Source organism: Phyllobates terribilis, unplaced genomic scaffold (assembly GCF_046119375.1).
Source record: "Phyllobates terribilis strain yellow unplaced genomic scaffold, ASM4611937v1 Scaffold_3__8_contigs__length_932513732, whole genome shotgun sequence".
NCBI lineage: Eukaryota > Metazoa > Chordata > Amphibia > Anura > Dendrobatidae > Phyllobates > Phyllobates terribilis.
The window spans coordinates 538,190,115-538,215,179 of NW_027362763.1; the positions used below are offsets into that span (position 1 = coordinate 538,190,115).

Genomic DNA, 25,065 nt, shown 5'->3' on the forward strand with positions numbered 1-25,065 from the left:
GGAGAATACACAGTTCAGACCAGCGGCTCAGCTATTCTACTGGTCTGAACTGTCAATCATCAGACATGCAAAGGCCTTCCTCGGCAATAAAGTAGTCGGGAGTCGGAAAAATCATTTACTCCTATGTTGAGAACAACTCTTTAATCTATATTGTGCTTCATTCCATACAATTTTGCCTTAGCTGCTCAACCACATACAAGCTTCTATATACAATTCTCTGATAGTGGTGGTTATAGTGGCAATTATTGTTGGAATGGCAGGCTTTCTGTCCTGAAGAGTTAATAATTCAGATTACATTATGATTTTATTTGGCCAATATATTATAGAGTAATTTGGACAAAGTATGGTGATTATTTGGTCTTTGTAACATAAAATTAATAGGGCACTGCGGTATATGATGGTATTACTTAAGCATTGCTTAATTATATAAGCACCGTATGATTCTATGGTTATTTGGATGCTACATGGTTGTATTGTTGAGGGAGGGCAGTAATGACCCTTCACGGTTGACCAAGTGAGTGTCAAATTATTTTACAAGGTTGATTGCAATCCAATAGAAAACCAGACGGAGGCAAAGCTCTGTATGGGGGGATTCAAGAATCTCTCTAACCCCGTTTATTTCTACTTAGCATTTTATATTGTTTTGAGTTTATCAATAGCCAATCACCTACACCCATACTACAAGCTTGAACCAATGTTAGTACAATTATTACGGAAATACACATATGGTCATATTATCGTTAGTTCGGTACATGGTGGAAAGTTACAAGGTCGTACATCCCGGTCAGACTAGCTAGATAACAGGAGCGGGGTGTCTCATAGAAAGTTCCTGAGAGAAAAGGTTAGTGTGGGAAAGTTGCTTGTGAATCAAGAGGAAAGAAAGAAAGAATGTATGTTATGCAAAAAGTATAATAACATGATTTTGAAGCAAGCAGACAAAATGGAGTCGCCATAGCATGAATATCAATATATCCTTTACAGTATTATTATATAATATTATTAGTATTATTAACCAACAAGATAAATGTAAAGCAGGTCTGATAATAGTTTCAAATTGTGAAAGAGATTCTCATCAGAGCTGGTAAAGATGTCTCCAGTTCGGGCATAACCATTACTGTTATCAATGCCTGTGAATGATTGGATCATGCTTATGGTTTTGTCTACAATCACATTCAGACATGACGTAAGTTAATAAAGCACTTTTATGTATCTGGATGGAAAGGAAAATTTACCTTCTCCATTTCCTTTTTGAACGTTGTAAAAACCTCATTGCTTTTCGTCAATGAACTCTGGAACTCATCAAATCTCTCTGAGTATAGCGCAATCTGCCAGCATAGAAAACGAGAATAATTAGCAGGATCTTGACAAATGACACTTACTTTTGTGGAAATATGATTCATATTTATTCATTAATGGTATAAATCAAGAATGTAACACTGTTCATAACTCTTTTGTCAAACATTGTTAAAATTTCCCCTATTTAGCATTTTTAATGATCACATATGCTGTTTGGGAATCATAATTATCATATCTATTCTAGATTGTCACTAGAAAATCCAATGTCTTAATTGTTTTTCCGCCAAAGTAGAAAGCTTTTTTTCCCCACATTCCTGGTAGCTGTATTATACTGCAGTATTCATTACCATGCAGTGATTAAAACATTTTAAGAACATAATCCTTAAATGGAAAGGTATCATTGTTAGCGAGCTTAATTAGCTCTTTTGCAACTCCCATAGAGGTGAATGGAAAGGGCAGCGCATATGTGGCCATATCTCCATTTACAGCAGTGCAAATCCCCATTCTCCGGGGTATTTGGCATACATGCCTGAAGTGGGGGACACCCCTGTACCTCTAAAGCTGGTCATACGCATTAGATGGCTGTCAGTTGAACGATGCTTTATCCGAATGTTTGGCCAACAGCCATCTAAGCTGACAGTCCCATACACAGGAGTGCTCGCTCGGCTGAGTGCTGCTGTGTACTCTCAATGAGAAAGCCGCCAGCTGACTTGACAGATCTGCTGGACAAAAATGTGATTGTAAGTCCGAAACTAGACATGGGTGATCGACATCTCTCCCCACCATCAGTCAGTTGGTGCCCTTGTACACATTAGACTGTCGGCTGAATCTGTCAATATTGGTGGCTTCAGCCAACAATAGTCTATTTTGTATGGGGGCCCTAAGAGATAACCCATAATTTGTATATTCACGCAGTGCCCAATGCATAATAATATACAGTGAAGGAAATAATTATTTGATCCCTTGCTATTTTTGTAAAGTTTGCCCACTGACAAAAGACATGAACAGTCTATAATTTTAAGGGTAGGTTAATTTTAACATTGAGAGATAGAATATAAAAAAAAAAATTAAGAAGCATGCCGAGCGTGCTTACCGAAGGGATTAATGAGACATACTCGCTCAACACTAATAGGGATTGCTTAAAAAGTGCATTTAGATACAGTGAAGGAATTAAGGCAATAAGACAGGCAATCTCTGCATGTGTCACAGCTGTCACACAGTCGAGACACTTGCAGGCGTAGCAACATTAAAAGAAATGCTGAGGACGCCAAAATACTCGGGTGCTCGCCGAAGGGGTTAATGAGACATACTCGTTCAACACTCTTCCCTATCGTTAAAACTTAAAGGGAATCTGTCACCAGGGTGTTTCTCCTTCATCTGAGAGCAGCATGATGTAGAGGCAGAGATCCCGATTCTAGCAGTGTATTCTGGGCTGGTTGTAGCAATTTTGATAAAATCACTGTTTTATCTACCAGTTCTCTGATTGCTGAGCTCAGTATAACCCCACCCACGGCACCGATTGATAGCTTTCTAAGCTTTCTGTGTATACTGTGCATAGGCAGAAAGCAGCCAATCAGTGATGGGGGTGAGGTTATACAGAAGTCATAAATATGGAGGATTACAAGACAGCAAGTTTACTAGTCCTATAGTAATAACTTCTTGCTGATAAAGCTGATTTTATCAAAACTACAGCAAGCACTAAGCACTAAGTGATACATTGCTGGAATCAAGATCTCTGCCCCCACATCATGCTGCTCTTAGATTAGGTGGCAAAAACTTAGTGACAGATTTCCTTATTAATATAATTATCCTCCCGTCACAGGAGCAGTCTTAGAGATAAGTATTTTTATATTATGTGTGACACTTAATCAATTAAAATGGGTTCCATATCACAATCTATATAAAAAAATTAAAATGTGGCAATTTTTACACGAGCCCCTGGGGCTATTCTAGACTAAGACTTTCTGGTCTTTCAGGAAATCGACATGTATTTAGCCACAATGATCTGAACCTGAACCTACCTTTTGTATCGAAGCATCTAATGAGCGTGTGCAAAGGTCATTATGAAGGGAGGGGGAGCAGGATCAGCTGCGACATCACCTATTGTGATTGGTGGATCCTGTGTTACCAGCTATGTATGGGGGTGTTATTTCTCATTGTAATTCTGCCTCTGATAATAAGACGCTTTGTTGGAAACTGTTCCTGAAAAGACAGGACGTTTGGATCTAAAAAAGCCCTAGTGGCCAGTGTGAAAATTGCAAGATTACTAATTTTGTTTTTTAATACAGATCGTGAAATAAAATACACCTTGTCAATTTTTTTTTTTAAATGATACATGTAGCACAAAAAACTGATTTAAACCATAGATTCTGATGACACGTTTCCTCTTTATAAAAAAGAATCACCTGGATTTTATTTTCTGGTATTTACCTGTGTTTTTAATACAGTTTCTTGATCTTTCAACATTTTGGTCTGTAGCTTCCATTCTGCAGCCTGGGTAAGCAACTGGAACAAAGACATAAAATGATTTAGTTGACAATCACTTGAAACATTTTTCTCAATAAAAGTCCAATAATTGGGGAAGTGCGAGAAGTTAAAGGTGTTATCCAGCCCTAGCAAAATGTGGAGGAGGGAGGTCCGGGTCACCTGGCAAAAAATGAAAGCGTCCCAGCTTAAGGTGTCTGGTTTTGTTTTTTTTTTGAGACTAGTGGTATTTGACCCGGTCATTGTGCTTGTAGTATCATCATTTTACAGCTCACAGTAACTACTGGTAATACTTTCATTTTAGTATATTAGGCTACCTACATGTATTACTTCAAATCTTTAGCATTCATTTTCCAGGTTGTCTGTAAAACATGTTGGCTGTCTGTACTTTTTTGTCATTTTGTCCTGAAAAAAAGTAGATTGGCAACCTCGACTGATGCTCCACGCTTATTGCTAGTTCCAGTTTTCTTTTGTATTAGTTTAGACACATAGATAGAGCGTTCTCATGTTTATGGCCAGTAATATGTTTTAAAGGGAATCTGTCAGCAGTTTTTTGCTATGTAATCTGAGGACAGCATGAGGTAAGGGTTAAACCACTGAATTCAAGGATATGTCACTTATCAGGCTGTGTACTCATACTTACTTATAATGAAGGTTTTATCACTAGGACATTATCATTGCTAATAGTCTCTTCAGAGAGGAAGAGGACTAGAACTCTAGTGCCACCTATTGGAAGTAGCAATTCTAAAAGTCAATATCGACTCTCTAAGGAGCCTTGTCACATGACTTGGGATTAAAGCCAAAACCAAAATATAAATTTGCATACTCTGTGTTTCAGGATACTGCCCCTCGTCAGTGCAAAGTGTGAGATCTGGTTTGGCTGGGTGAGAGACGTCTGACCAGGATTCAAGGGGAGAAACGTTACCCTTTGGATCATTATCATTGTTGTGACACCGTTCAGCCCCCTCCTGTGATCAGCAGCTTACTGTCAAAAGACAATGTACATACAGAGTCTGGTGGGGGCGAGGTTTGCTTTCAGAGCTCTGCTACATTCTACATCTAAAAGCTCTGATTGTGTCAGAACTGCTGCACCCAGTAAACTAAGTGATACATTGTTGGATTCAGAGTCTCTTTGCCTACATTACACTGCTCTCAGATGAGGTAACAAAAACCTGCTGACAGATTCTCTTTAAAGTGAACCTGTCAGCTGATTCATACTGACCAAATCATTTGAAAGTGGTTATATTGGACAACCATTTTAAAGTTTAAGCACAACCCTATAGTTGTGGCCAAAAGTTTTGAGAGTGACACAAATTTTGGTTTTCACAAAGTTTTGCTGATTCAGTGTTTTTAGATCTTTTAGTCAGATGTTTCTGTGGTTGCTGAAGTAGAATTATAAGCATTTTGTAACTACGCTTTTATTCACAGATTCATCAAGTTTATGTAAAAACTCAATATTTACTATGTTGATTCTTATTTTTCAAGACTTCTCCAATACTCCCTGGCATGCTGCATATCAGCTTGTGGGACAAATCCTGACTGATGACAGTGCATTCTTATCTAATCAGTGCTTGGAGTTTATCACAATTTCTGTGAGTTTTTTTTCTCTACCCAATTTTGAAGATTGACCATAGGTTTTCAATGGCATTGAGATCTGGGGAGTTTCCTGGCCATGGACCCAAAATGTGTTTTTGTTTACTTAACCACTTAGTTATCACTTTTGCCTTGTGACACAGTGCTCCGTCATCCTGCAAAAAATATTGTTCTTTATGAATTTACTCCTGAATCGTAGGGAGAAGTTGCTGTTGGGGGATGTTTAGATACAGTGCATTGTGAAAGTATTTGGCCCCCTTGAACTTTTCTACCTTTTGCCACATTTCTGGTTTCAAACATCTATAATATAAGCGGGAATGCGTGTCTCTGTCTGAAGCCTTTATAGACTGCGCATGCGCGACGCTCAGTCTGGCTCCAGACAGAAGACCGCATCCAGCAGGTAAGAGGAGTGTATGGCGCCGGAGATCGCAGTATGCGTAGACACTGAACGCATACCGCGATATCCGGCGCCATACTCACATACTTACCTGACCGGGAGGAGCGTTGCCGCGGCGCCTCTCTTCGCCGGAGACCGGGGCAGGAGTGAGGCCTCGGATCGGCGCATGCGCATAGCGCTATCCGGCGCCATTTTACTGAAGACACATTTGCAGTGTGTCTTCAGCAAAATGGCGCCTGACAGCGCAGTATGGGCACGCGCGTACTCCGGCGCCACACTCCTCCCCCATCCTCCGACAGAACAGGACACCGCAGCGCTGGAGCTTAGGGAAGAAAGGTGAGTATAATTGTTTATTTTTTTGTATGTGTATACAGCGTGAAAGGGATGAGGGGTACCATGCATAGCAGGATTGGGGGTTGAGGGGACCATGCATACCAGGTTTGGGGGGTGAGGGGTACCACACATACCAGGATTGGGGGATGAGGGGACCATGCATACCAGGATTGGGGGGTGAGGGGTACCACACATACCAGGATTGGTGGGTGAGGGGGACCATGCATACCAGGATGAGGGGTACCATGCATACCAGGATTGGCGGGTGAGGGGACCATGCATACCAGGATTGGGGGGTGAGGGGACCATGCATACCAGGATTGGGGGATGAGGGGTACCACACATACCAGGATTGGAGGGTGAGGGGGACCATGCATACCAGGATGAGAGGTACCATGCATACCATGATTGGCGGATGATGGGACCATGCATACCAGGATTGGGGGGTGAGGGGACCATGCATACCAGGATTGGAGGGTGAGGGGGACCATGCATACCAGGATGAAGGATGGGGTGCCATGCATACTAGGATGAGGGGTACCATGCATAACAGGATAAGGATGAGGGGTACCATGTATACCAGGATTGGGAATGAGGGGCTCATGCATACCAGGATAAGAATGAGGAGTGTCATGCATACCAGGATTGGGGATGAGGGGTACCATGTATACTAGGATTGGGGATGAGGGAGCCATGCATACCAGGATTGGGGATGAGGGGTGCCATGCATACCAGGATTGGGGATGAGGGGCCCATGCATACCAGGATAGGGATGAGGAGTGCCATACATACCAGGATAGGTGTGAGGGAACTATGCATAAAAGGATTGGGGATGAGGGGTGCTATGCATACCAGGATTGGGGATGAGGGGTACCATGTATACTAGGATTGAGGTTGAGGGAGCCATGCATACCAGGATTGGGGATGAGGGAGCCAAGCATACCGGGATTGGGGATGAGGGGTGCCATGCATGCCAAGATTGGGGATGATGGAGCCATGCATACCAGGATTGGGGATGGGGGAGCCATGCATACCAGGATTGGGGATGAGGGGTACCATGTATACCAGGATTGGGGATGATGGAGCCATGCATACCAGGATTGGGGATGAGGGAGCCATGCATACCAGGATTGGGGATGAGGGGTGCCATGCATACCAGGACTGGGGATGAGGGGTGCCATGCATACCAGAATTGGGGATGAGGGGTGCCATGCATACCAGGATTGGGGATGAGGGGTGCCATGCATACCAGGATTGGGGATGAGGGGTGCCATGCATACCAGGATTGGGATTGAAGGGTATCATGCATACCAGGTTTGGGGATAATGGAACCATGCATAACAGGATTGGGGATGAGGGAGCCATGCATACCAGGATTGGGGATGAGGGGTGCCATGTATACCAGGATTGGGGATGAGGGAGCCATGCATACCAGGATTGGGGATGAGGGAGCCATACATACCAGAATTGGGATGAGGGGTGCCATGCATACCAGGATGAGTGGTACCACACATACCAGGATAGGGATGAGGGATACCATGTATACCAGGATTGGGGATGAGGGGCCCATGCATACCAGGATGGGGGTGAGGGAGCCATACGTACCAGGATTGGGGATGACGGAGCCATGCATACCAGGATTGAGGATGAGGGGTACCATGTATACTAGGATTGGGGTTGAGGGAGCCATGCATATCAGGATTGGGGATGAGGGGTGCCATGCATACCAGAATTGGGGATGAGGGGTGCCATGTATACCAGGATTGGGGATGAGGGGTACCATGTATACCAGGATTGGGGATGATGGAGCCATGCATACCAGGATTGGGGATGAGGGGTGCCATGCATACCAGAATTGGGGATGAGGGGTGCCATGCATACCAGGATTGGGGATGAGGGGTGCCATGCATACCAGGACTGGGGATGAGGGGTGCCATGCATACCAGAATTGGGGATGAGGGGTGCCATGCATACCAGGATTGGGGATGAGGGGTGCCATGCATACCATGATTGGGGATGAGGGGTGCCATGCATACCAGGATTGGGGATGAGGGGTGCCATGCATACCAGGATTGGGATTGAAGGGTATCATGCATACCAGGTTTGGGGATAATGGAACCATGCATAACAGGATTGGGGATGAGGGAGCCATGCATACCAGGATTGGGGATGAGGGGTGCCATGTATACCAGGATTGGGGATGAGGGAGCCATGCATACCAGGATTGGGGATGAGGGAGCCATACATACCAGAATTGGGATGAGGGGTGCAATGCATACTAGGATGAGGGGTACCACACATACCAGGATAGGGATGAGGGTTACCATGTATACCAGGATTGGGGATGAGGGGCCCATGCATACCAGGATGGGGGTGAGGGAGCCATACGTACCAGGATTGGGGATGACGGAGCCATGCATACCAGGATTGAGGATGAGGGGTACCATGTATACTAGGATTGGGGTTGAGGGAGCCATGCATATCAGGATTGGGGATGAGGGGTGCCATGCATACCAGGATTGGGGATGAGGGGTGCCATGTATACCAGGATTGGGGATGAGGGGTACCATGTATACCAGGATTGGGGATGATGGAGCCATGCATACCAGGATTGGGGATGAGGGGTGCCATGCATACCAGAATTGGGGATGAGGGGTGCCATGCATACCAGGATTGGGGATGAGGGGTGCCATGCATACCAGAATTCGGGATGAGGGGTGCCATGCATATCAGGATTGGGATTGAGGGGTGCCATGCATACCAGGATTGGGGATGAGGGAGCCATGCATACCAGGATTGGGGATGAGGGAGCCATGCATACCGGGATTGGGGATGAGGGAGCCATGCATACCGGGATTGGGGATGAGGGGAGCCATGCATACCGGGATTGGGGATGAGGGGTGCCATGCATACCGGGATTGGGGATGAGGGGTGCCATGTATACCAGGATTGAGGATGAGGGGTGCCATGCATACCGGGATTGGGGATGAGGGGTGCCATGCATACTGGGATTTGGGATGAGGGGTGCCATGCATACCGGGATTGGGGATGAGGGGTGTCATGCATATCGGGATTGGTGATGAGGGGTGCCATGCATACCGGAATTGGGGAAGAGGGGTGCCATGCATACTGGGATTGGGGAAGAGGGGTGCCATGCATACCGGGATTGGGGAAGAGGGGTGCCATGCATACTGGGATTGGGGAAGAGGGGTGCCATGCATACCGGGATTGGGGATGAAGGGTGTCATGCATACCAGGATTGGGGATGAGGGAGCCGTGCATATCGGGATTGGGGATGAGGGGTGCCATGCATACAGGGATTGGGGATGAGAGGTGCCACGCATACCAGGATTGGGGGTGAGGGGTTCCATGCATACCAGGATGGGGATGAGGGGTGCCATGCATACCAGGATAGGATGGTGGGGACAGGATGGGGGCAGCACAAATACCAGGATGGGGGCAGCACATACCAGAATGGGAGACCACATACCAATAAAAATGCTCGCCACCCAGGTGTAGAACAGGTTCAGTAGCTAGTAAAGATATAAAATTCAATTTTTTTGAGGAAGAATCAACAGCAAGTGGGACACAATAGTGAAGTGGAACAAAATTTATTGGATATTTTAAACTTTTTTAACAAATTAAAAACTGAAAAGTGGGGCGTGCAATATTATTTGGCCCCTTTTCTTTCAGTGCAGCAAACTCACTCCAGAAGTTCAGTGAGGATCTCTGAATGATCCAGTGTTGTCCTAAATGACTGGTAATGATAAACAGAATCCACCTGTGTGTAATCAAGTCTCCATATAAATGCACCTGGTCTGTGATAGTCTCAGGGTTTTGTTTCAAGTGCAGAGAGCATCATGAAGACCAAGGAACACACCAGGCAGGTCCGAGATACTGTTGTGGAAAAGTTTAAAGCTGGATTTGGATACAAAAAGATTTCCCAAGTTTTAAACATCTCAAGGAGCACTGTTCAAGTGATCATATTGAAATGGAAGGAGTATCAGACCACTGCAAATCTACCAAGACCTGGCCGTCCATCTAAACTTTCATCTCGAACAAGAAGACTGATCAGAGATGCAGCCAAAAGGCCCATGATCACTCTGGATGAACTGCAGAGATCTACAGCTGAGGTGGGAGAGACTGTCCATAGGACAACAATCAGTCATACACTGCACAAATTTGGCCTTTATGGAAGAGTGGCAAGAAGAAAGCCATTTCTCAAAGATATCCATAAAAAGTCTCGTTTGAAGTTTGCCACAAGCCACCTGGGAGACACACCAAACATGTTGAATAAGGTGCTCTGGTCAGATGAAACCAAAATTTAACTTTTTGGCCACAATGCAAAACGATATGTTTGGCGTAAAAGTAACACAGCTCATCACCCTCAAAACACCACCCCCACTGTCAAACATGGTGGTGGCAGCATCATGGTTTGAGCCTGCTTTTCTTCAGCAGGGACTGGGAAAATGGTTAAAATTGATGGGAAGATGGACGGAGCCAAATACAGGACCATTCTGGAAGAAAACCTGTTGGAGTCTGCAAAAGACCTGAGACTGGGAAGAAGATTTATCTTCCAACAAGACAATGATCCCAAACATAAAGCAAAATCTACAATGGAATGGTTCAAAAATAAATGTATCCAGGTGTTAGAATGGCCAAGTCAAAGTCAAAACCTGAATCCAATCAAGAATACTGTATGTGGAAAGAGCTGAAAACTGCTGTTCACAAACGCCCTCCATCCAACGTCAATGAGCTCGAGCTGTTTTGCAAGGAAGAATGGGCAAGAATTTCAGCCTCTCGATGTGCAAAACTGATAGAAACATATCCCAAGTGAATTGCAGCTGTAATCGCAGCAAAAGGTGGCGCTACAAAGTATTAACTCAAGGGGGCCGAATAATATTGCACGCCCCACTTTTCAGTTTTTAATTTGTTAAAAAAGTTTAAAATATCCAATAAATTTCGTTCCATTTCACGATTGTGTCCCACTTGTTGTTGATTCTTCCCCCAAAAAATTAGAATTTTATATCTTTATGTTTGAAGCCAGAAATGTGGCAAAAGGTAGAAAAGTTCAAGGGGGCCAAATACTTTCACAATGCACTGTATCATTTATTTATGGCAGTGTTCTTATACAAAATTATGAGTGAGCCCACTCCATGGATGAAAAGCAATCTCACGCATGAATGGTCTCAGGATGCTTTACTGTTGACTCAGGATCCTTTTGTAGTGCTCACCTTTTCTTATCCAAACAATAATTCTGTCCCAAACAGTCTTTAAGGGGATTCATCAGAGAAAATAACTTTTTCTTTTGTCCTCTTCAATCCAATTTTACAAAGTTATTTTCTCAGATGAAGCCCCCTATAGACTATTTAGAACTACTGAAAAAATAATTGGAGAAGAAAAGGTGAGCGCTACTATGATCTCTGTGTTATGCCAACAGTAAAGCATCCTGAGACCATTCATGTGTGGGACATTTCATCCAAGGGAGTTGGGTCACTCACAATTTTGCCTACAAACACTGCCATGAATAAAGAATAGGATCTAAACATTACCCAAGAGCAACTTCTCCTGATGATCCAAGAACAATTTCGTGATGAACAATGCCTTTTCCAGCATCATAGAGACCATATCACAAGGCAAAAGTGATAACTAAATGGCTCGGTGAACTAAACATTGAAATTTTGCAACTATGGCCAGGAAACTCCTCAGATCTCAATCCTATTGAGAACCTGTAGTATATTCTCAAAAAGTGGATGAACAAACAAAAACAAAGAAATTATGATAAATTCCAAACACAGATTATACAAGAATGGGTCATCAGTCAGGATTTGGCCCAGAAACTGATATCCAGGGCGAAATGCAGGAGTCTTGAAAAATAAAGGTTAATGTAAGCTGCCCAGGGTGGTAGCTATGGTCGATCTGCTGCTTCTCCACATTTTGGCACCTCACAAATAAACAGTGTCCCAGTCCATCAATGTTGTGCTGTGTACAATGCAGTGTACTCACTTTCAGGCCGAAGGCCTTCGCTGCATCCACGTCCTTTGGTCCAGGATCAGCTGCGCACACATCATGGGGCAACCAGTTCATTATAACACGTTCAACTTTCCTTCACAGTTCAGATACAACAGTCTTTAACATGCAATTTCAGGCAGAGCTCCCTCCAGTTCCTGTTTCCTGAATACTGTACATTTGAAGCCTCTGCTTACATTCAGCTCTGATTATTCCTATGTTTGATCCTTCTGTCAGCCCCAGGGATTTTCCATCTGGCCCCACAGCACTTCCGAGATCCGCTACATTTCCCTCACGTGGTTCTCCGTGCAACTTCCTCCGCATGGAAGGGATTAAGGCACACTCCTCAGTGCCTAGTTCGAGCCGTAGGTCCTGGACATTACATTAAGGTCCACAGGAAATTTGGTACAACTTCATGCTGCCAGAACGATATGTACTCCACGTGCCTCAAGCCCACTGCAGCTTGAAACTGAACTTCATACGAACCTCTCACTAAACCAGGAAATTATTCCCTTTCTTGCTTGACCTTATCCCCTCCCATGCTGGGCTGGTCCCAAACATTTAACTGTATCTGTTCCTGAAGTCTGTTACTGGGACGATCTAACCTTTCACCAACATTCCAGCATACAGCTTGCATTACTTCTACAGTAACACTATACTAACACACTAATAGGCCCACCACTGCCTATCTTAATCTATTTGTAACTACTCTGGGTCCTAAAGTTCCTATCTATCACTACCTAAATACTAACTTATATCCTACTCTTTCCCTAAACCTGAGCTTAGTGTACAGAGTTACCTCAGGCATTACCAATACAGTACCCACACAGCAGCACCAGTACTTATAACATTCTATGCATTTCACATTTTACATTACACCATAAACTGCAATGAAACCACATGTCACAGTACACACTTTACAATTGTTGTTTTCAGGAGCCGGTACAGGACAGTCTCTGTCACACCCTTACATTAACACTGTAAATATTGAGTCTTTGCATAAACTTGATGTATTTGTCTATGTAAATTTAAAAACTTATGAAATGCTTATAACTGTACTTCAGTAACCATAGAAGTAGCTGACTAAAAGATCTAAAAACACTGAAAGAGCAAAGTTTATGGAAACCAAAATTTGTGTCAGTCTGAAAACTTTTGGCCACTTCTGTACACACAGTCAAAAGTTAAACATTTAAAATAGAAAAAAATACATTTGCATTGCTTCCCAACTTTAGCATGTTTTCCATTTATTATATTCACAAGTTTGTTTTCTAGTTTTATCTACATTTATCCGCATAAATATTACAAACTGACGTTCTCTTGTGTTATGTAGAAATGCATTCAGTTATATTCACAAGCTATAAGGCTGTGTGCCCACGTAGCGTTTTTCAAGCGTATATGCTGCGGAATTTCCGCAGCGTAAACGCTTGAAAAACGCATGTAGATCCGCACCCCATGGTCCCCAATGGCATTCCGCAATGTCAATGCCCATGCTGCGGATTTTTCCGCAGCGTATATGCTGCAGTCAAAAATCCGCAGCATGTTCATTAATTTTGCGGAAGCGCTGCGGAATCAATGTGCGGATGGTACCCAAGTCTGGAGGAGAGGAGACTCTCATCCAGACCTGGGTACCAAAGAACCTGTAAAAAAAAGAATAAAATAAAGTTTATACTTATCTTCTGATGTTTTCCCTCCGTCGCGCTGTTGTCTGAAGGACCTGCCACGTCATTGAGTCATGTGACCCACCACATGACTCAATGACGTCACCGCAGGTCCTGCACACAACAGCGTGAGCCGCTCAAGCCTCCGGACGGGGCAGAGAATGCATCAGAAGGTGAGTATAAAGTTTATTTTTTTATTTTTTACCATTCTGAACAAGTTGTCAAGCACTTTTCCAAGTGATGCTTGGAGAAGTGCTTGATAACCCGCATGCGGAAATGCATGCAAAGACGCCTCACAAACGCTTCTACCTGGCGGGAAAACCGCATGTAATATCCGCATGCGATTTTCCCGCCAGGGAGAAGCGTAAAAAATATGCTTCAGGTCCGCAACGTGGGCACATAGCCTAATTGTAATATTGAATGAATGCATTTAAAGTTTATATGTGAAATGTAACAATCTATAAACATGTAAACTGATCATCCGAAGATCTGCACTTTTACTATTAATGTGTCGAGACGCATATTTATCATTGTAACCACCAGGTGGCAGCAATAAATTGACAATGTAATTTTGGTAAGACAATTTGTTGCAGTGTTTTCTTGGTTGGATTGCAGTAATAAAGTAACGTTTTCAATACTGATTGCAAAGACATTATTCATTTAAATAGAGAATAATATTTTATTGGTAATTTCATCATAAATAACTTGTGAATGTAATATTAATTGAACGCAGTTAGAGCATACTCTTACAAAAGGTTTTTCTGTTTTATCGCTGTAGACTGTATATTGATTAAATAGTTTTGGAACGACACATAGAAAAACATGCCAAAATAAATGATTTCAGCAAAAAAATAAATACACCTTAACTCAATTTAATGATGTATTGTTGGACTACAAACCCTAGGATGTCATGCCAGATACTGGCAGTGATACTTTCAGTATTTGCTTATGCTTGAATTGAATTGTCTTATTAAGGAAAAATGCAGGACTATTGCATCCAGTTTTTGGGTTGTAAAAGCATATGTGAATATTTGTATATTAAGAGCGTAATGACTGAAATATGAGATCAACACTCGCTGCATAATACAGCAGCATAACCATAGTGGGTGCAGGGGTTGCAGTCACACCTGGGCCCTTGGGCCTATGGAGGTCCAAAAGATCCCTTTAGTCCATATGAGAAGAACTGTGATAGTTGGGTGTCCGGTTGGAGATTTTGCTTTTGAGACCATGAGCTTTAAGCGGCCTGCTGGATCCAATGCCTAGTGCCCATAATGCCATCATACAATACATAAATAGTACCATAGTATCCAATAATACTAACATAATGCACCCATCACTGATATATACAGTACAGACCAAAAGTTTGGACACACGTTTTCATTTAGAGATTTTTCTGTATTTTCTTGACTATGAAAATTGTACATTCACACTGAAGGCATCAAAACTATGAATTAACACATGTGGAATTATATACTTAACAAAAAAGTGTGAAACAACTGAAAATATGTCTTATATTCTAGGTTCTTCAAAGTAGCCACCTTTTGCTTTGATGACTGCTTTGCACACTCTTGGCATTCTCTTGATGAGCTTCAAGAGGTAGTCACCGGAAATGGTCTTCCAACAATCTTGAAGGAGTTCCCAGAGATGCTTAGCACTTGTTGGCCATTTTGCCTTCACTCTGCGGTCCAGCTCACCCCATCTTGATTGGGTTCAGGTCTGGTGACTGTGGAGGCCAGGTCATCTGGCATAGCACCCCATCACTCTCCTTCTTGGTCAAATAGCCCTTACACAGCCTGGAGGTGTGTTTGCGGTCACTGTCCTGTTGAAAAATAAATGATGGTACAACTAAACGCAAACCAGATGGAATAGCATGCCACTGCAAGATGCTGTGGTAGTCATGCTGGTTCAGTATGCCTTCAATTTTGAATAAATCCCCAACAGTGTCACCAGCAAAGCACCCCCACACCATCACACCTCCTCCTCTATGCTTCACGGTGGGAACCAGGCATGTAGAGTCCATCCGTTCACCTTTTCTGCGTCGCACAAAGACACGGGGGTTGGAACCAAAGATCTCAAATTTGGACTCATCAGACCAAAGCACAGATTTCCACTGGTCTAATGTCCATTCCTTGTGTTCTTTAGCCCAAACAAGTCTCTTCTGCATGTTGCCTGTCCTTAGCAGTGGTTTCCTAGCAGCTATTTTACCATGAAGGCCTGCTGCACAAAGTCTCCTCTTAACAGCTGTTGAAGAGATGTGTCTGCTGCTAGAACTTTGTGTGGCATTGACCTGGTCTCTAATCTGAGCTGATGTTAACCTGCGATTTTTGAGGCTGGGGACTCGGATAAACTTATCCTCAGAAGCAGAGGTGATTCTTGGTCTTCCTTTCCTGACGCGGTCCTCATGTGAGCCAGTTTCTTTGTAGCGCTTGATGGTTTTTGCAACTGCACTTGGGGACACTTTCAAAGTTTTCCCAATTTTTCAGACTGACTGACCTTCATTTCTTAAAGTAATGATGGCCACTCATTTTTCTTTACTTAGTTGCTTTTTTCTTGTCATAATACAAATTCTAACAGTCTATTCAGTAGGACTATCAGTTGTGTATCCACCTGACTTCTGCACAACACAACTGATGGTCCCAACCCCATTTATAAGGCAAGAAATCCCACTTATTAAACCTGACAGGGCACACCTGTGAAGTGAAAACCATTTCCGGTGACTACCTCTTGAAGCTCATCAAGAGAATGCCAAGAGTGTGCAAAGCAGTCATCAAATCAAAAGGTGGCTACTTTGAAGAACCTAGAATATAAGACATATTTTCAGTTGTTTCACACTTTTTTATTAAGTTTATAATTCCACATGTGTTAATTCATAGTTTTGATGCCTTCAGTGTGAATGTACAATTTTCATTGTCATGAAAATACAGAAAAATCTTTAAATGAGGTGTGTCCAAACTTTTGGTCTGTACTGTATATTTTCAGCTAAATACTTAAAGAGTACCAGTCACCAATCTGGGGCTGCCCTCTTTATTTAATAAATGAGTGGGCAGTCCCAGATTGGTGATTTTTCTATTTATACTCCTGATATTGTCAAAAGGGATCAGAAGTGTCCCTGCAACTGTTCCTTTTCCAGTTAGTTCCGCATAGTCCCGTCTGGACAGTAGGTGGCAGCCTTCACGCATTAATGATACACCATGTCAGGGTTCTTCAGGAGTATTGTCCCCTCCTCTTACACTGCTTCCTAAAGAGTGCTGACTTTATCACACAAGATATTGTTGTGACCAAAAAAATAGGAAGAATCTCAGACTGTGGATTATGTGCAGGGTTGCATTTAGGGGCAGTTTTGAAATAACTGATTTCCCTTTGCAAAAATTTATTTTACTTCCATGGGTGCTGGCATCAGACACAATTATAAAAAGTGGTCTTATCTTTGGCATCTGTAGGCCGAAAGTAAACAGTGAACGGAGCTGATCAGCAAAGCGTTGGCCACTGTGTTGTGGCCATGGCTGAGAAAAGCAGCTCAGTTCCTATTGAAATGAACAAGCGCTGAGCTGCAGTTCTCAGCAATGGCAACAACACAGTGACCAACGCTGTGCTGATCAGCTCCGTTCAGTGTTTATATCCGGCCATCGCCATAGCTGAAAACACGTGATTATTGGGGTGTGAAGTGTCAGATAACCAACAATCTAAATTAGCCAATATAATACTGTACAATCCACTATATAACTAGTGCTCTTCATGTAAAAGACAGACCTTACATGGGCAGCATTTGGACCAATGTTAGCCTACGTACTAGTGCACACAGACGACTTTTTTACATGGACCTAAACATACAGTAACTGATCAAATTTCCAGACCAGACAAGTGCATGTAAATAGCCTGCAGCCCCTGCATACAATCTGTTATGCGGACGGGCAAATGGAGCCAGTCATGTCTGCAAAGTCGTAACTGGTCTAATAAATTCTGGGGCCATGTGAACCCAGACTTAGACTGTGTTCAAACATCTGTGACAGTGTTACTATCCAAGAGAAACTGACTGATTTTTTTTGCAGGTGCTTCCTAGTTGCTTCTGGTCACATTCCAACTAGACGTGCGTGGCCTTGCTAAATACACTTGTATTGCCGGGAGAATCCTGACAGTGTGCACTGTGCGTGATGAGAAGATTCACAAGTCTGCAGTCATATAGAGTAAGTGCAGACTTTCGTGCCAAACCTGGATAACCCCTTTATGTGTAGATATTGCTCCTTCAGATCCTTCAAGTACTGCTTTTATATGAGACCAAATATAGTGAGACATTTCATAAAGTCCACACTGTCCCTTATGAAGCAAATTGTATCAAATAACACTATATAAGACCAACTTTTTATAATACAACTGGAATCTCCGACATGGCTGATGGTCTGAATCATATTCGAATCTGGTCCAACTAGCCCATTGTAGTAAATAGGTCTGCAAAACAATGGACAGCACAGGGATGATATCCATGCACTGTGAATTTTGCATGCCTGTTTGCATTTAATATACTAGATTTAGTCACTGTAATTCATTATTTGAAACCTCTACATTTTATTGATTTTTTAAAGGGGTTGTCCGGTCAAAAGTGATAAGTCTGCAGTCATTCTATGTGACTGCAGACTTATGAATCCCCTTCAGCGCAGGCTCTGTGCATTGTGGGAATTCGCCGTTATGAGACCCGAGACCGGAGGCTATGTATACGTTATACATACTGTGAGGAGCTGCCCACTTACTAAAGACTATGATACTTTTCCAGCACGGACCACCATTTTTGTCAATATTATTATTCTGTTTTATTAGTGATTTACTTGTTATGTTTTATATAGTTCTACTAATTTGTCAGTATGTGCACTAGATTCACTTGTAAAATGTCCAGCATTCCACTAATCTGTATCTCAGGTTATCTGTATCTCAGGAGTATCTAACCATCGTTCCAACAGCCAATAATCTCATTATGTGTGTGTAGATTGTAGACACAGTAGAGCCGTCACCACAGTGGGTCTTACATGCAGTCTCAGAGGAAGGCTTCTAGAATATTCTTCATTGCTTTAGCTAACAGTGAATGTTTAAGGGGGAGGGTGTGATCACTTCTGACCAGGAACGGGACTGATCCCAGTGGAAGAAAGGAGAGACATGTTTTAGAAAAAGTTGTATGGAAGGATTGAAGGAAGAGGATGGAGACAGTGGACTTGGAAGGATGGATAAACATGTTACCATTATGGATTATGTCGGTTGGATTTAAACTTTCTTAAAGAAAGTGTTGCTACTGGATACGTGTGCTTTCATCGTTTTATCTGCCGTCTAGAGGATCATGGACTGTGGCTACAGACTCTACTGGCTGGAGATACAAAATCTGTGGGCCAACCAAAAGTTGGGAGACAGTGAGTATGACCTTTTACAAAGCCAGAGGAACTTCTGAACCCAGATTGGGAACTTGAGGACTGAGAGAACTGTATTTTGGCCATTTACCTGGAATTTCTTTATTACCATGGCTGTGATCAATAAAATATTGTTGCATCGTTAACCTGCCTAGGTGATTACTTATAACCCCCAACCTCAGATCTTTACAAGTGGTGGTAAGCAGGTGGGATCACCTATCTCTGGACAGCGTACCAGGGAAAGTTACTGAGAGGTGACTTGACAGAAGAGATGGCAGACTTGACCTACAAGAGGCTCAAGAAGGAGGAGCTGAGAGCCTTTTGCTCTGAGAGAGAACTAGAGTGGTTGCTGGAGGACAATCGGGCGACTGTAATACAACGCTTGGACGATAGGGACCAGGAACAACCACATGAGGAGCTCAGTTTAGACGTGGAGACATGGATGAGGGACAACAGCCTAGGGCTGTCATCCAGATGGTGGAGGATCGACCGACTGAGTTGAGGCGGATGCTGGACGCGCTAGGAGATTGGGCTACATAGATAGAGCGGGCAGCAGTGTTAAGCAAATATGTGGGTGTGCATGTAGCAATACCCCAACCCACCCCATTGCAGAGGACAGTGGATAACAGGAGAGAGGGGACCACATCTTTAAGGTACCGGGATATACCATAGTTCAATGAGGACACCCCGGATATTGATGAACATCTCCGGTTATTTGAAAACCTCTGTCTGCTGCATGAGGTGTCAGTCAGTGACTGGCCCAGATTTTTGAGCGTTGGCCTGACCGGAAAAGCAAGAGAAGCTTTTAATAACTTGTCCTCTGGGGATCAGAGATGTTACTATACCATTCGCAGCACATTGCTAGAGAGGTATGCCGTCACGCCAGAAACATACCGGAGGAAGTTTCAGGAGACTGACAAGCCCGCTGCACACACACATCGGGAGTTTGCACACTATGTACGGCATGCACTTGGTGGATAGAAGGACTAAGGGCTCGGGAAGCAGAACATGCAATGGATATAGTCATGCTGGAACAATTTACAGTTATATGAAAAAGTTTGGGCACCCCTATTAATCTTAAGCTTAATGTTTTCTTAAAATTGGTGTTTTTGCAACAGCTATTTCAGTTTGATATATGTAATAACTGTTGGACGCAGTAATGTTTCTGCCTTGAAATGAGGTTTATTGTACTAACAGAAAATGTGCAATCTGCATTCAAACTAAATTTAACAGGTGCATAAGTATGGGCATCCTTATCATTTTCTTGCTTTAAATACTCCTACCTACTTTTTACTGACTTACTAAAGCACTTTTTTTGGTTTTGTAACCTCATTGAGCTTTGAACTTCATAGCCAGGTGTATGCAATCATGAGAAAAGCTACTTAAAGTGGCCACTTGCAAGTTGTTCTCCTGTTTGAATCTCCTCTGAAGAGTGGCATCATGGGCTCCTCAAAACAACTGTCAAATGATCTGAAAACAAAGATTATTCAACATAGTTGTTCAGGAGAAGGATACAAAAAGCTGTCTCAGAGATTTAACCTGTCAGTTTCCACTGTGAGGAACATAGTAAGGAAATGGAAGGACACAGGGACAGTTCTTGTTAAGGCCAGAAGTGGCAGGCCAAGAAAAACATCAGAAAGGCAGAGAAGAAGAATGGTGAGATCAGTCAAGGACAATCCTCAGACCATCTCCAGAGAGCTGCAGCATCAACTTTCTGAGATGGTATCACTGTGCATCGGTCAACTATACAACGCACTTTGCACAAGGAGAAGCTGTATGGGAGAGTGATGCAAAAGAAGCCGTTTCTGCAAGCACGCCACAAACAGAGTCGGCTGAGGTATGCAAAAGCACATTTGGAGAAGCCAATTTCTTTTTGGAAGAAGGTCCTGTGGACTGATGAAACCAAGATTGAGTTGTTTAGTCATACAAAAAGGCATTATGCATGGCGGCAAAAAAACACAGCATTCCAAGAAAAACACTTGCTACCCACAGTAAAATTTGGTGGAGGTTCCATCATGCTTTGGGGCTGTGTGGCCAATGCCGGCACCGGGAATCTTGTTAAAGTTGAGGGACGCATGGATTCCACTCAGTATCAGCAGATTCTTGACAATAATGTTCAAGAATCAGTGATAAAGTTGAAGTTACGCAGGGGATGGATCTTTCAGCAAGACAATGATCCAAAACACCGCTCCAAATCTACTCAGGCATTCATGCAGAGGAACAATTACAATGTTCTGGAATGGCCATCCCAGTCCACAGACCTGAATATCATTGAACATCTGTGGGATCATTTGAAGAGGGCTGTCCATGCTCAGCGACCATCAAACTTAACTGAACTGGAATTGTTTTGTAAAGAGGAATGGTCAAAAATACCTTCATCCAGGATCCAGGAACTCATTAAAAGCTACAGGAAGCGACTGGAGGCTGTTATTTTTGCAAAAGGAGGATGTACTAAATATTAATGTCACTTTTCTGGTGAGGTGCCCATACTTATGCACCTGTCAAATTTTGTTTGAATGCAGATCGCACATTTTCTGTTAGTACAATAAACCTCATTTCAAGGCAGAAACATTACTGTGTCCAACAGTTATTACATATATCAAACTGAAATAGCTGTTGCAAAAACACCAATTTTTATAAAACATTAAGCTTAAGATTAATAGGGGTGCCCAAACTTTTTCATATAACTGTATGTCAAAGCTCCCAGGTAATTTAAAAGAATGGGTGGCAGATAGAAAACCACTCAGCCTGGATGAGGCTGCAAGATTGGCTGAAGATTAGTGATGAGCGAGCACTAAAATGCTTGGTTACTCGTTGCTTGGGTCGAGCAAATTGGAATACTCAGGTGCTCGACCCGAGCAACGAGTCCAATGTAAGTCTATGGCAAACGCGAGCATTTTTCAGGCGGCTACCCTGGCGTTCTGCAGAGGGCCTAAAAATTGCCCAAATCGATGGCAACAGTGATCAAATGACATAGGAACAGCATGGGAAAGATCCCTGGAAGCATTTCTGACCCCCAGGTCACTGCTGTCAACAACTTTGTCAGAGTATTAAACCACTTTTACGGACTCACAATAAAACATACAAAAACGAAACCAAAATGGATTTTCCTGGGAAATATGTTAAGGAACATCTTTCCAGGGTAATGACTTGTATATAAGGCAAAATAAATAACCAAAACCAAAAATACTCCTCCACACCTTGGGCTATGTTCACACTTAGCGTCTTTGATGCGTTTTTGCACTTTTGCATTGCTTTCAACCAAGACAAATGCATTCACTGGGAAATGTCATTTTAACATTTTACAACCTTATCAGGCCATGTGGTGTGTGACACATCATCAGACACATGCATACAGTGCTGAAAAGACAAGGGAACAGCATGGGGAAGACCTCTGGAAGCATTTCTGACTCCCAGGTCACTGCCTAAAAGTGTGCCCATCATAAGTGATCCTTGGCGCATGCGAAGATGCCTCCTGCCATGCACTTGTCGTTACAGACTTGCAACATTCACCGTCCACGTCCTTGTCCCAGTGCAGCGTTCAGTTGTCCCTACCCCATTCCTTGGAATGCAAGCGCAAGTATGCAGCTCGGTCCCCAGCCGCCACTATTTCTCCCGGTATCGTCTCTGCCTTCCACAAGCATGGGTCCCACCACATTACCCGTGCCCTCCCCAGTGCACTTACTGGGAAGGACCGCATAACCACAAACAAGGGTACAGGTGAATGTGCCCAGGGACGGTATGGAGCCAGTCCACAGCTTTTTTTGCTGAGCTGTATTTAGCTCGGTGAAAGGACTGGCATAGAGAGAAACCGTATCTACTCTGGGTGTCATTTCTCCCAGGAAGTCCTCTAATGCAGCTTGTTGTAGAAGCAATGGCAGCCCGTCCAACATCAACTCGCACTTGTCGGTGTTGCTTTGACACACATACATCTTTCTTTGCGCATTTAATTTAATGACTACAGAGTTGGGCAATGGCCTGATCTGCAATGCGGTTTGAGAAATAACATGCATAAGCACGTCCAATCCACATTAATAAAGCAGCCATAGTGTCCGGGAACCTTCCCCCACACTTTTCTTAGCCAGGGCTGCTTCTCGGCAGGGATGGACGGGCCCACCAGAAAACCGGAGACTCCTCCGGTGGGCCCTGGCTTCTCCTTCAGGAGAGTTCATAGTGTCGAGGTGAGGCCATGATGATGATAGAAACCACCATCTGCTTAGTTTTCTGTTACTTGGAATGCAAGCGCAAGTATGCAGCCAGCCACCCACCCGCCCACCCACAGGCAGCAATACTAAACTGCCAGATTTCTGGGCAGCTGCTTGCACTTGAAATGTGGCCTTTTAGGCTCGTGGAGGCGGAAGCTGTCCACAATCTTATGGGGGCGGCGACTGAGTATCCACACTTGGTCCCCAGCCGCCACAATTTTTCCCGGTATCGTCTGCGCCTTCCACAAGCATGGGTCCCACAACATTACCCGTGCCCTCCCCAGTGCACTTACTGGGAAGGACCGCCTAACCACAAACACGTGGACAGGTGAATGTGGCCAGGTACTTTACGGAGCCAGTCCACAGCTTTTTTTGCTGAGTTGTATTCAGCTCGGTGAAAGGACTGGCATATAGGGAAACCGTATCTACTCTGGGTGTCATTTCTCCCAGGAAGTCCTCTAATGCAGCTTGTTGCAGAAGCAATGGCAGCCCGTCCAACATCAATTCGCACTTGTCGGTGGTGATTTGACACACACACATCTTTCTTTGCGCATTTAATTTCATGACTGCAGAGTTGGGCAATGGCCTGACTTGCAATGTGGTTTGAGAAATAACATGCATAAGCATGTCCGATTCACATTAAAAAAGCAACCTTCCCCACACTTCTTAGCCAGGACTGCTTCTCGGCAGGGTTGTACAGTCCCTCCAGAGAATCCTCTGGTGTGCCCTGGCTTCTACCTCAGGAGAGTTCATGATAGCACTAACTTTGCAGCTGTTATGGGGCTCTTGAGCGGGGGAGAAAGGTGAGCCCTCAGAATCAAATCCTCTGGTGGGCACAAAGTTTTTCAATCTGAAACAGCTTCTCAGTTGGAGTTGTATTTCACCACAGCCATATTCTTTAGCTCGGTGAAAGGACCGGCATAGAGGTAAACCGTATCTACTCTGGCTGTCATTTCTCCATCACCAGGTTCCGCCCATTGTCACACACGAGCATGCATGGCTGTATGTTCAGCGGTGAGAGCCACAGATCAGGCTGCTGTGTTACAGCTTTCAACAACTCTGCAGCGCTGGGCGGTTTTTCACCTAAGCATTAAGCATTTTATCTTCAGCACAGCCTGTTGCCGTTTGGCCAAGGCTGTGCTGCAGTGCTGTCAGCTTGTGACTGATGTGGTCATTTTGGAGATGGAGGAGGAGGTGCAGGAGCTGAACAATGTGATTACATTGTTGTTAAATTGGTGACGCTGTTTTTTATACTAAAGAAAGATCCTATTGTTTTGGGGTTTTTTTACGTTATTTTTTAAGACAAATGCATTTACGGGGAAATGTCATTTTAATATTTTACAACCTTATCTGGCAATGTGGCGTGTGACACATCGTCAGACACATCCTGTTTTATTTATAATGGAGGGACTCTGAAAGTCATAAATCCTATTTTTATAGGGCCATCAGACTGCCCTTACTATTCTTAAAAGGCCAGCAGTCGGCCCTCGCTATTGTTAGAGAGCCATCAGCCGGCTATGCTTTGTTTTTCTCATTATTAACAAGTGGGTCTCCTATACTGTTATTGCGTATGCAGTGACTGCAAGAGATGCCAAAAATTTGGACGCAACCCAATAAACCTTTGAAAAGACATAGAGGAGGGTCTCAGTAAAAAAAATGTTCCCATTATAAAGGAGCGGGTCTCCTATAGTGGTAATCAA

The 25,065-nt window shown here is 43.6% G+C and overlaps 1 protein-coding gene across 2 annotated transcripts in view; it reads right to left on the reverse strand.

Annotated features, from left to right (window-relative positions):
- Positions 1-25,065, reverse strand: part of TXLNB (taxilin beta) — a 253,712-nt gene that overhangs the window by 34,519 nt on the left and 194,128 nt on the right. For both annotated transcript variants that reach the window (XR_012318029.1, XM_073671347.1), the window contains exons 7-8: positions 3,727-3,801; positions 1,233-1,325 (exon numbers count right to left, since the gene is read on the reverse strand). Coding sequence is in view for 1 of the 2 variants with exons in the window: in XM_073671347.1 (XP_073527448.1) it covers positions 1,233-1,325; positions 3,727-3,801 (168 nt within the window). In the remaining variant the exon portion in view is untranslated. The remainder of the gene's footprint in view (positions 1-1,232; positions 1,326-3,726; positions 3,802-25,065) is intronic.